We start from the raw sequence: 13,410 nt of genomic DNA, 5'->3' as shown, positions 1-13,410 counted from the left end.
TCTTATGTAGACGAAACGCGTGTCTGGCGTATAAAATTATAATCCTGGTAATTTTGATAACTATTTACACCACTGGGTCGATGCCACTGCTGGTGGACGTTTCGTCCCCGAGGGTATCACCAGCCCAGTAGTCAGCACTTCGGTGTTGACATGAATATCAATTATATGGTCATTTTTTGTAAATTTTCTGTTTACTAAACTTTGAATTTTTCGAAAACTAAGGATTTTCTTACCCCAGGAGTAGATTACCTTAGCCGTATTTGGCACAACTTTTTGGAATTTTGGATCCTCAATGCTCTTCAACTTTGTATTTATTTGGCTTTTTAACTATTTTGATCTGAGCGTCACTGATGAGTCTTATGTAGACGAAACGCGCGTCTGGCGTATAAAATTATAATCCTGGTAATTTTGATAACTATTTGGTTAGCCACAAAACCAGGTTCAACCCACCATTTTTTTCTTAAAATGTCCTGTACCAAGTCAGGAAAATGGCAATTATTATCTTATAGTTCGTTTCTGTGTGTGTTGCATTGTTGTTTGGATATTTGTTGAACTTAAGAATTTCTGTTGTTTTGTTGTTTTCCTTTAATATTTGATGTGTTGCCTTTAGTTTTAGTTTGAAACCAGGATTTGTTTTCTCTGAATTGATTTATGATTTTCAATAAAAAAAGATGAAAACAAGAATGTGTCCCAAGAACACGGATGCCCCACTCGCACTATCATTTTCTATGTTCAGTGGACCGTGAAATTAAGGTCAAAACTTTAATTTGGAATTAGAAAGATAATATCATAGGGAACAAGTGTACTAAGTTTCAAGTTGATTAGACTTCATCTTCTTCAAAAACTACCTTGACCAAAAACTTTAACCTGAAGCGAACGGACGCACAGACGGACGGACGAACGGAGGCACAGACCAGAAAACATAATGTCCCTCTACTATCGTAGGTGGGGCATAAAAATCCTTGTAGACTCAGTCCCCTAGAGTAAAATCTAGGACTGTCCATTGTCCTTAAAGCAAAAGAAATTATGTATGACCCTAATTCTGCATCAAGGGCATGGAACCGTGTGCTAAATTTTCAAAGAGATCCATGATCGATACTAATGTTAATATCTGCAAACCAAAATGTTTTCAGATGAAGACCAAGACAACACATAACATAATACTATACAGCAATTTGCGGTGGTATAAAAATTGTGAGCTAAAATATAAAAGCTAGTTAAAGAAGAATGTGTCCATTGTACATGGATGCCCCAATCACACTATCATTTTCTATTCATCTTAACTATTTTTCTTTTCACTCACACTTTCTATTTTTATTGATAAAGTAGTCGTAACAACCATAATTGCAACATAACTTCCAGTTAACCGCAATAACCGCAAAATATGTACTGAACTGTTTTGTTTCAACTATATATTTGTCCTGAAGACAGCACGCTTGTTGTCCAAACCTGTCGACCTAATAAACCAATACAATGCTCCGAAAATTTAAGTGTTGTCTTTTGTGGCGACATATCTTTTTCTATGTTCAGTGGACCATGTAATTGAGGTCAAAACTCTAATTTTGCATTAAATTAAAAAGATAATATCTTAAGAAAAATGTAAATTAAGTTTCAAGTTGATAGCACTTTATCTTCATCAAAAACTACCTTGACCAAAAACTTTAACCTGAAATGGGACAGACAGACAAATGTTCTAACGGAAGGACGAACAGACACAGAGACCAGAAAACATAATGGCAATAATTGGGGCATAAAAATAATCTTTGAACATGCAACTATACTGGCTTTCGATTGCGTAAATTCTTCAAAATTGATTTGATGTGTAATCGCACCATAAATCATGAACGGTTAAAAGTAGATTCTTAATACATTTGTACTCAGATAACTAATATAAAGTCAAACTTATAATAAAACAAACCTTGTTTTCCAACTTTGGAGTAGGATTTGTCAAAGACAACACTCAATGTCTGCTTGAGTTCAACTGATGCTGAAGAACATTTTGGTTCCTGCAGAAGACATAAAATTTTGTAAATAAGACTTTCAAAGGTCTTAAATTTAATTAAAAAAAAATCAATAAATACTTGTTTAAACACTTATTTCTTACAAAATAATGATCGTCAAATTTAGGGTTGATGTGTTTGGCCTTTAAAATTCAAATTATAATCACCCAATTAAATAATTCATCAGATAGGTTAATCCCCATCCCAGGATTGTCCATGCACTTCAACTTTCCCATGAAAAAATGATGGAAAATGATGGAAACTTTGTTTTTTTCCAAGGGGTCCATGGAATGTCATGGAAAAATATTCCATCACAGATTGAAAACTTAGATAGATGTGTTACTTATTCCATCATTTTCCATAAGATGGAAAACTTTCCATAAGATGGAAAACTTTCCATAAGATGGAAAACTTTCCATGGAAAAAATACTTGATGGATGGAAAATGGGATGGAAAGTAGACTAATAAAACTTTGTAGATAAAAAAAAGGATGGAAAGTGGACTAAGAATATTTTTGAGATGGAAAAGAGGAAAGAATCTTGACTTATGGAAAATTATAGAAGCTTGACTTATGGAAAAATTATAGAAGCTTGACTTAGAATATTTTTGAGATGGAAAGTCATAGAAAAAATGTACACACAAATTACATACATTAATTCTTTATCAGCAATTTAAGACATGTGAGCCAGTGAAAAAAAAGCCATCTGTTTTTCATAAGTCTTTGTGTAGAAAACAGGAAGTGGTATGACCATAGTGTGAGGCCAAATGAAGGGTAGCACATGGATTTATACATTTTTGTGCAATAATTTCTACTTAAAACATAAAAATGGAAAAAAAACAATAAATGGATAATCTTTTATTAAAATTTATATATAAAATATTCAAGATATAGGCAAATAACAGTATTCAATTGGGAGTCTTTTTAAAAGTGTCGCTCACCTCATGCAACTTGGTCTATGTGAATATTCGACTAAGGACACAGATGGATTCATGACAAAATGGTGTTTTGGTGATGGTGATATGTTTGTAGATCTTACTTTACTGAACATTCTTGCTGCTTACAATTATCCCTATCTTTAAATTGGCCTAGTTTTTTACAGTGGAAAATGTTAGCAAAAATTTACAAATTATAGGAAAATTGTTAAAAAATGACTATAAAGGCGATAACTCCTTAGGGACAACATCAAAAGTTCAATGTAGGATAAAAAACTTAATTTTTCAATGACCCCCACACCCCCCTCTTGACTTAATTTGGGAAAAAATGATTTACCAAATAGGGATATATGTAACCAGATGCTCCGCAGGGCGTAGCTTTATACGACCGCAGAGGTTGAACCCTGAAAGGTTGGGGCAAGTATGGACACAACATTTAAGCTGGATTCCGCTCTAAATTTGGATTGTGATTTAACAGTTGACACAGCATAGGTTTCTGACACAGAATGAATGTGTTCTAATTAACTTAAACTTTTGTTTTCTCTTAGAGCAATTCACTATGCTGTTGAATATTAATCCTCTCAAAAAAATGTTTGAAGAAATTTTCTTTTTATTTATGAAATTTCAAATGAGAACCAGATGCTCCGCAGGGCGTAGCTTTATACGACCGCAGAGGTTGAACCCTGAACGGTTGGGGCAAGTATGGACACAACATTCAAGCTGGATTCCGCTCTAAATTTGGATTGTGATTAAATAGTTGACACAGCATAGGTTTCTGACACAGAATGAATGTATTCAAATGAACTTAAAATTTTTTTTTTCTCTTAGAGCAATTCACTATGCTGTTGAATATTAATCCTCTCAAAAAAATGTTTGAAGAAATTTTCTTTTTATTTATGAAATTTCAAATGAGAAAAATTGAACCCAATTTTTAATCACATCCCCCTTTCCCTTATTCCAAAACTAATTTCAATTAAAATATTCTAATGGAGTTTGCAACAATTACTACTCATTTAAATACATCATAAAATATTAAGATGCAAAAAAACTGCTTGTTATCACTGAATGGTAAAGATTATTTAAATTTATCAGTTGGTAGTAAAAAGTAAATATACATTGTATATTGTATATAACAAAGATTTAAGTTGATTCTGGACAAAGAAAGATAACTCCAATTAAAAAAAATTCTTGCAGATATTTCTTGCTTACTATACTGGACAAAGAAAGATAACTCTTAATTAAAAAAAAATTTGCAATTTCACAATATTGTGAAATTAGATATTTCTTGCCATTGCACAATACTGTGCAATTGAAAAGACTTGCTATTGCACAATACTTAATATAATAATTTTAGATCCTGATTTGGACCAACTTGAAAACTGGGCCCATAATCAAAAATCTAAGTACATGTTTAGATTCAGCATATCAAAGAGGCCCAATAATTTAATTTTTGTTAAAATCAAACTTAGTTTAATTTTGGACCCTTTGCACTTTAATTTAGACCAATTTTAAAACTGGACCAAAAATTAAGAATCTACATACACAGTTAGATTTGGCATATCAAAGAACCCCAATTATTCAATTTTTGATGAAATCAAACAATGTTTAATTTTGGACCTCGATTTGGGCCAACTTGAAAACTGGGCCAATAATCAAAAATCTAAGTACATTTTTAGATTCAGCATATCAAAGAACCCCAAGGTTTCAATTTTTGTTAAAATCAAACTAAGTTTAATTTTGGACCCTTTGGACCTTAATGTAGACCAATTTGAAAACGGGACCAAAAATTAAGAACCTACATACACAGTTAGATTCGGCATATTAAAGAACCCCAATTATTCAATTTTGATGAAATCAAACAAAGTTTAATTTTGGACCCTTTGGGCCCCTTTTTCCTTAACTGTTGGGACCAAAACTCCCAAAATCAATACCAACCTTCCTTTTGTGGTCATAAACATTGTGTTTAAATTTCATTGATTTCTATTTACTTTAACTAAAGTTATTGTGCGAAAACCAAGAATAATGCTTATTTGGGCCCTTTTTTGGCCCCTAATTCCTAAACTGTTGAAACCAAAACTCCCAAAATCAATCCCAACCTTTCTTTTGTGGTCATAAACCTTGTGTCAAAATTTCATAGATTTCTATTAACTTAAACTAAAGTTATAGTGCGAAAACCAAGAAAATGCTTATTTGGGCCCTTTTTGGCCCCTAATTCCTAAAATGTTGGGACCAAAACTCCCAAAATCAATACCAGCCTTCCTTTTATGGTCATAAACCTTGTGTTAAAATTTCATAGATTTCTATTCACTTTTACTAAAGTTAGAGTGCGAAAACTAAAAGTATTCGGACGACGACGACGACGACGACGACGACGACGACGACGACGCCGACGACGCCAACGTGATAGCAATATACGACGAAAATTTTTTCAAAATTTGCGGTCGTATAAAAATTGAACCCAATTTTTAATCACATCCCCCTTTCCCTTATTCCAAAACTAATCTCAATTAAAATATTCTAATGGAGTTTGCAACAATAACTACTCATTTAAATACATCATAAAATATTAAGATGTAAAAAAAAATGCTTGTTATCACTGAATGGTAAAGATTATTTAAATTTATCAGTTGGTAGTAAAAAGTGAATATACATTGTATATTGTATATAACAAAGATTTAAGTTAGTTCTGGACAAAGAAAGATAACTCTAATTAAAAAAAAATCTTGCAATAAGATATTTCTTGCTTCCTATTCTGGACAAAGAAAGATAACTCTAATTAAAAAAAAAATTGCTATTTCACAATATTGTGAAATTAGATATTTCTTGCCATTGCACAATACTGTGCAATTGAAAAGACTTGCTATTGCACAATACTTAATATAATAATTAATACAAAACTGTTGATCCTGATTTGGACCAACTTGAAAACTGGGCCCATAATCAACCAGATGCTCCGCAGGGCGTAGCTTTATACTACCGCAGAGGTTGAACCCTGAAAGGTTGGGGCAAGTATGGACACAACATTTAAGCTGGATTCCGCTCTAAATTTGGATTGTGATTTAACAGTTGACACAGCATAGGTTTCTGACACAGAATGAATGTGTTCTAATTAACTTAAACTTTTGTTTTCTCTTAGAGCAATTCACTATGCTGTTGAATATTAATCCTCTCAAAAAAATGTTTGAAGAAATTTTCTTTTTATTTATGAAATTTCAAATGAGAAAAATGGAACCCAATTTTTAATCGCATCCCCCTTTCCCTTATTCCAAAACTAATCTCAATTAAAATATTCTAATGGAGTTTGCAACAATAACTACTCATTTAAATACATCATAAAATATTAAGATGTAAAAAAAAATGCTTGTTATCACTGAATGGTAAAGATTATTTAAATTTATCAGTTGGTAGTAAAAAGTGAATATACATTGTATATTGTATATAACAAAGATTTAAGTTAGTTCTGGACAAAGAAAGATAACTCTAATTAAAAAAAAATCTTGCAATAAGATATTTCTTGCTTCCTATTCTGGACAAAGAAAGATAACTCTAATTAAAAAAAAAATTGCTATTTCACAATATTGTGAAATTAGATATGTCTTGCCATTGCACAATACTGTGCAATTGAAAAGACTTGCTATTGCACAATACTTAATATAATATTAATACAAAACTGTTGATCCTGATTTGGACCAACTTGAAAACTGGGCCCATAATCAACCAGATGCTCCGCAGGGCGTAGCTTTATACGACCGCAGAGGTTGAACCCTGAACGGTTGGGGCAAGTATGGACACAACATTCAAGCTGGATTCCGCTCTAAATTTGGATTGTGATTAAATAGTTGACACAGCATAGGTTTCTGACACAGAATGAATGTATTCAAATGAACTTAAAATTTTTGTTTTCTCTTAGAGCAATTCACTATGCTGTTGAATATTAATCCTCTCAAAAAAATGTTTGAAGAAATTTTCTTTTTATTTATGAAATTTCAAATGAGAAAAATTGAACCCAATTTTTTAATCACATCCCTTTTTCCCTTATTCCAAAACTAATTTCAATTAAAATATTCTAATGGAGTTTGCAACAATTACTACTCATTTAAATACATCATAAAATATTAAGATGTAAAAAAAACTGCTTGTTATCACTGAATGGTAAAGATTATTTAAATTTATCAGTTGGTAGTAAAAAGTGAATATACATTGTATATTGTATATAACAAAGATTTAAGTTGATTCTGGACAAAGAAAGATAACTCCAATTAAAAAAAATTCTTGCAGATATTTCTTGCTTACTATACTGGACAAAGAAAGATAACTCTTAATTAAAAAAAAATTTGCTATTTCACAATATTGTGAAATTAGATATTTCTTGCCATTGCACCATTCTGTGCAATTGAAAAGACTTGCTATTGCACAATACTTAATATAATAATTTTAGATCCTGATTTGGACCAACTTGAAAACTGGGCCCATAATCAAAAATCTAAGTACATGTTTAAATTCAGCATATCAAAGAGGCCCAAGAATTTAATTTTTGTTAAAATCAAACTTACGTTTAATTTTGGACCCTTTGCACTTTAATTTAGACCAATTTTAAAACTGGACCAAAAATTAAGAATCTACATACACAGTTAGATTTGGCATATCAAAGAACCCCAATTATTCAATTTTTGATGAAATCAAACAATGTTTAATTTTGGACCTCGATTTGGGCCAACTTGAAAACTGGGCCAATAATCAAAAATCTAAGTACATATTTAGATTCAGCATATCAAAGAACCCCAAGGTTTCAATTTTTGTTAAAATCAAACTAAGTTTAATTTTGGACCCTTTGGACCTTAATGTAGACCAATTTGAAAACGGGACCAAAAATTAAGAATCTACATTCACAGTTAGATTCGGCATATTAAAGAACCCCAATTATTCAATTTTGATGAAATCAAACAAAGTTTAATTTTGGACCCTTTGGGCCCCCTTTTCCTTAACTGTTGGGACCAAAACTCCCAAAATCAATACCAACCTTCCTTTTATAGTCATAAACCTTGTGTTTAAATTTCATAGATTTCTATTTACTTATACTAATGCTATGGTGCGAAAACCAAGAAAAATGCTTATTTGGGTCCCTTTTTGGCCACTAATTCCTAAACTGTTGGGACCGAAACTCCCAAAATCAATACCAACCTTTCTTTTGTGGTCATAAACATTGTGTTTAAATTTCATTGATTTCTATTTACTTTAACTAAAGTTATTGTGCGAAAACCAAGAATAATGCTTATTTGGGCCCTTTTTTGGCCCCTAATTCCTAAACTGTTGAAACCAAAACTCCCAAAATCAATCCCAACCTTTCTTTTGTGGTCATAAACCTTGTGTCAAAATTTCATGTTTTCTATTAACTTAAACTAAAGTTATAGTGCGAAAACCAAGAAAATGCTTATTTGGGCCCTTTTTGGCCCCTAATTCCTAAAATGTTAGGATCAAAACTCCCAAAATCAATACCAGCCTTCCTTTTATGGTCATAAACCTTGTGTTAAAATTTCATAGATTTCTATTCACTTTTACTAAAGTTAGAGTGCGAAAACTAAAAGTATTCGGACGACGACGACGCCAACGTGATAGCAATATACGACGAAATTTTTTTCAAAATTTGCGGTCGTATAAAAATCAAAGTACATGTTTAGATTCAGCATATCAAAAAGGCCCAAGAATTTAATTTTTGTTAAAATCAAACTTAGTTTAATTTTGGACCCTTTGGACCTTAATGTAGGCCAATTTGAAAACATGACCAAAAGTTAAGAATCTACATACACAGTTAGATTCGGCATATCAAAGAACCCCAATTATTCAATTTTGATGAAATCAAACACAGTTTAATTTTGGACCCTTTGGGCCCCTTTTTCCTAAACTGTTGGGACCAAAACTCCCAAAATCAATACCAACCTTCCTTTAATGGTCATAAACCTTGTGTTTAAATTTCATAGATTTCTATTTACTTATTCTAACGTTATGGTGCTAAAACCAAGAAAAATGCTTATTTGGGTCCCTTTTTGGCCCCTTATTCCTAAACTGTTGGGACCTAAACTCCCAAAATCAATACCAATCTTCCTTTTGTGGTCATAAACATTGTGTTTAAATTTCATTGATTTCTATTTTCTTAGCCTAAAGTTATTGTGCAAAAACCAAGAATAATGCTTATTTGGGCCCTTTTTTGGCCCCTAAGTCCTAAACTGTTGACACCAAAACTCCCAAAATCAATCCCAACATTTCTTTTGTGGTCATAAACCTTGTGTCAAAACTTCATAGATTTCTATTAACTTTAACTAAAGTTATAGTGCGAAAACCAAGAAAATGCTTATTTGGGCCCTTTTTGGCCCCTCATTCCTAAAATGTTGGGACCAAAACTCCCAAAATCAATACCAGCCTTCCTTTTATGGTCATAAACCTTGTATTAAAATTTCATAGATTTCTATTCACTTTTACTAAAGTTAGAGTGCGAAAACTAAAAGTATTCGGACGACGACGACGACGACGACGACGACGACGACGACGCAGACGACGACGCCAACGTGAGAGCAATATACGACGAAAATTTTTTCTAAATTTGCGGTCGTATAAAAATCGATTTTTGATATACAAAACTTGCAGAATTTTAACCCACCCCCACCCCAAAACTGTTTGATTTAAGTTTTTTTTATCCTACATCGATCTTTTGATGTCATCACTTAGAGGGTCAATTGAATATTTTGGTCATGTTGATTTATTTGTAGGTCTTACTTTGCTGTAAATTATTGCTGTTTACAGTTTATCTCTATCTATAATAATATTCAAGATAATAACCAAAAACGGCAAAATTTCCTTAAAATTACCAATTCAGGGGCAGCAACCTAACAACCAGTTGTACAATTTATGCGAAAATATTGGAGCAGATAGATATTGATCTGATAAACCAATTCACCCCCTATCAGATTTGCTCTAAATGCTTTGGTTTTTGAGTTATAAGCCCAAAACTGCATTTTACCCCTCTGTTCTATTTGTAGCCATGGTGGCCATCTTGGTTGGTTGGCCGGGTCACAGGACACAACTTTTAATCTAGATACCCCAATGATGATTGTGGCAAAGTATGGTTTAATTTGGCTACGTAGTTTATGAGAAGAAGATTTTATAAAAGATTACTAAGATTTACGAAAAATTGTTAAAAATTGACTATAAAAGGCAATAACTCCTAAACGGGTCAACTTACCATTTTGGACCTGTTGACTTATATGTAAATCTTACTTTGCTGAACATTTTTGCTGTTTATAGTTTATCTCTATCTATAATAATTTTCAAGATAATGACCAAAAATGACACAATTTCATTAAAATTACCAATTCAGGGGCAGCAACCTAACAACAGGTTGTCCGATTCATCTGAAAGTTTCAGGGCAGATAGATCTTGACTTGATAAACAATTCTACACGTGTCAGATTTGATCTAAATGCTTTGGTTTTTGAGTTATAAGTCAAAAACTGCATGTTACCCCTATTTTCTATATTTAGCCATGGTAGCCATCTTGGTTGGTTGACCGGGTCACCAGACACAATTTTTAAACTAGATACCCCAATGATGATTGAGGCTAAGTTTGGTTCAATTTGGCCCAGTAGTTTCAGAGAAGATTTTTGTAAAAGCTAACGACGGCGCTGGACACCGGACGCCAAATGATGAGAAAACCTCACTTGGCCCTTTGGGCCAGGTGAGCTTAAAAGCATGACACCTAGTTTTTACACCTTCATTATTACAGGTACAGTAAACAGGGTATATTGCCAAAAGATTAATTGAAGCAATCAATTTTAAATGGAAATGATGGAAATATTTCCACGGAATTCCATGGAAAAAGAAACTCTATGGAATATATTTTCATGGAATTCCATGGAAAAATATTCCATGGAATTCCATGAAAATTTCCATGATAGATGATGGAAAATCTAGGGATGGGTTCCCGCCGGGATCTCCCCAGAAACAATTACTTGCCCAGGTAGGTAATTTTCTTTGCTCAAGTTATTAAGCTCACACTTTTATATTTATATTACTATGTTATGTTTACTTTTATCTCCATAGGAGCTGGAGTTATAATATATTCTTAACCAACCAAGTTTTACATGGCAGCAGAGTGTGAATTCGTCCAATTTTGAAGAAAACAGATTAGAAATTGATTTTTGTAGGGAAATTACATTGTTGTAGTGTAAAGACTTATTTCAGGGTTGTGATTTCTAGTGTAGTTAAGAGACAACCATCTTAGTGAAGATTAGCTTTTAGTGTATTGTAGTTTAGCCAAGTGTATTGTAGATAAGCCAAGTGTATTGTAGATAAGCCAAGTGTATTGTAGTTTAGCCAAGTGTATTGTAGTTTAGCCAAGTGTATTGTAGATAAGACAAGTGTACTGTGGATTTCAGCATCAGTCAACTATAATTAAAGTATCACCTGTATTAACTGAACAGTAACTGAATAGCTGATGGGTTTATGAAATTAAAGCATGGAAGGCCTTGACTGATATAGACAAAAAGAAGATGGCTATAGAGATAGCATTGTCACTCCCTGAAGAAGGACTAAATTCTATTCGAGATTAAGTGTTTAGCGACTTAAGTTTAGAAGCCTTAAATACAGATGATGGAGTACATAAGTTCATTGAATTTATGGACAAAATTTTCAAAAAAGATGAGATAAGTGAAGCTTAAGAAGGATATTCTGAATTTGATAGATATAGGCGGAGAAAGGTTAGTTAAATTGAGGAGTATATATGTAACAGAATTTGAAAAATTGTATATCAAGAATGTGTCCAAAGTACACAGATGCCCCACTTGCACTATCCTTTTCCATGTTCCATGGACTGTGAAATTGGGTAATAATCTAATTTGGCATTAAAATAAGAAAGATTATACTAATAGGGAACATGTAATATATAAGTGTTTCTCGTTTCTCGTTTTGTTTATATAGATAATAGACCGTTGGTTTTCCCGTTTGAATGGTTTTACACTAGTAATTTTGGGGCCCTTTATAGCTTGTTGTTCGGTGTGAGCCAAGGCTCCGTATTGAAGGCCGTACTTTAACCTATAATGGTTTACTTTTTAAATTGTTATTTGGATGGAGAGTTGTCTCATTGGCACTCACACCACATCTTCCTATATCTATGTGAACTATAAAGTTTCAAGTTGATTGGACTTCAATTTTATCAAAATCTACCTTGACCAAAAACTTTAACCTGAAATTCCCACTTTCATTTTCTATGTTCAGTGGACCTTGAAATTGGGATCAAAAGTCCAATTTGGCTTTAAAATTAGAAAGATCATATCATAAGCAACAAGTGTATTAAGTTTCAAGTTGATTAGACTTTAGCTTCATCAAAAACTACCTTGACCAAAAACTTAAACCTGAAATGGGACGGACGGACGGACGGACGGACGGACGGACGGACGGATGGACAGACGGACGGACGAACGAACGAACGGAGCCACAGACCAGAAACCATAATGCCCCTCTACTATCGTAGGTGGGGCATAACAAAACCAACTAGAGGCTATAAAGAGCCTGTGTAGCTCACCTTTGTCTATGTGAATATTAAACAATGGACACAGATGGATTCATGACAAAATTGTGTTTTGGTGATGGTGATGTGTTTGTAGATCTTACTTTACTAAACATTCTTGCTGCTTACAATTATCTCTATATGTAACAGTAGTTTCTTTGGAAAATGTAAGTTAAAATCTACAAATTTTATGAAAATTGTTAAAAATTTACTATGAAGGGCAGTAACTACTTAGGGGGTCAATTGACTATTTTGGTCATGTTAATTTATTTTTAGTTCTTACTTTGCTGTACATTATTGCCATTTACAGTTTACCTCTATCTATAATAATATTCAAGATAATAACAAAAAAACAGCAAAATTTCCTCAAAATTACCAATTCAGCAACCTAACAACCCATTATCGGATTCATCTGAAAATTCCAGGGCAGATAGATCTTCATTTTTACTGGCTGTCAGATTTGCTCTTAGGGCTTTGGTTTTTGAGTTATAAGCCAAAAACTGCATTTTACCCCCATGTTCTATTTTTAGCCATGGCGGCCATCTTGGTTTGTTAGTCGAGTTACCAGACACATTTTTTAAACAAGATACCCAAATGATGATTATAGCCAAGTTTGGTTTAATTTGGCCCAGTAGTTTCAGAGGAAAAGATTTTTCTAAAAGATTACTAAGATTTACGAAAAATGGTTAAAAATTGACTATAAAGGGCAATAAATCCTAAAGTGGTCAATTGACCATTTTGGTCATGTTGATTTATTTGTAGATCTTACTTTGCTGAACATTATTGCTGTTTACAGTTTATCTCTATCTATAATAATATTCAAGATAATAACCAAAAACAGCAAACATTTCCTTAAAATTACCAATTCAGGGGCAGCAACCTAACAACGGAATGTCGGATTCATCCGAAAATTTCAGAG

General features: G+C 32.8%; 1 protein-coding gene across 1 annotated transcript in view; it reads right to left on the bottom strand.

Annotated features, from left to right (window-relative positions):
• LOC134721348 (GPI transamidase component PIG-T-like) overlaps positions 1-13,410 on the bottom strand; it is a 191,649-nt gene that overhangs the window by 117,507 nt on the left and 60,732 nt on the right. Inside the window, exon 5 of the mRNA XM_063584288.1 lies at positions 1,919-2,006. Within this exon, the coding sequence (XP_063440358.1) occupies positions 1,919-2,006 (88 nt within the window). The remainder of the gene's footprint in view (positions 1-1,918; positions 2,007-13,410) is intronic.

Source organism: Mytilus trossulus, chromosome 6 (assembly GCF_036588685.1).
Source record: "Mytilus trossulus isolate FHL-02 chromosome 6, PNRI_Mtr1.1.1.hap1, whole genome shotgun sequence".
NCBI classification, from domain to species: domain Eukaryota; kingdom Metazoa; phylum Mollusca; class Bivalvia; order Mytilida; family Mytilidae; genus Mytilus; species Mytilus trossulus.
The sequence above is the reverse complement of the archived record's forward strand: the minus strand, read 5'-3'. Positions and strand labels throughout refer to the sequence as shown.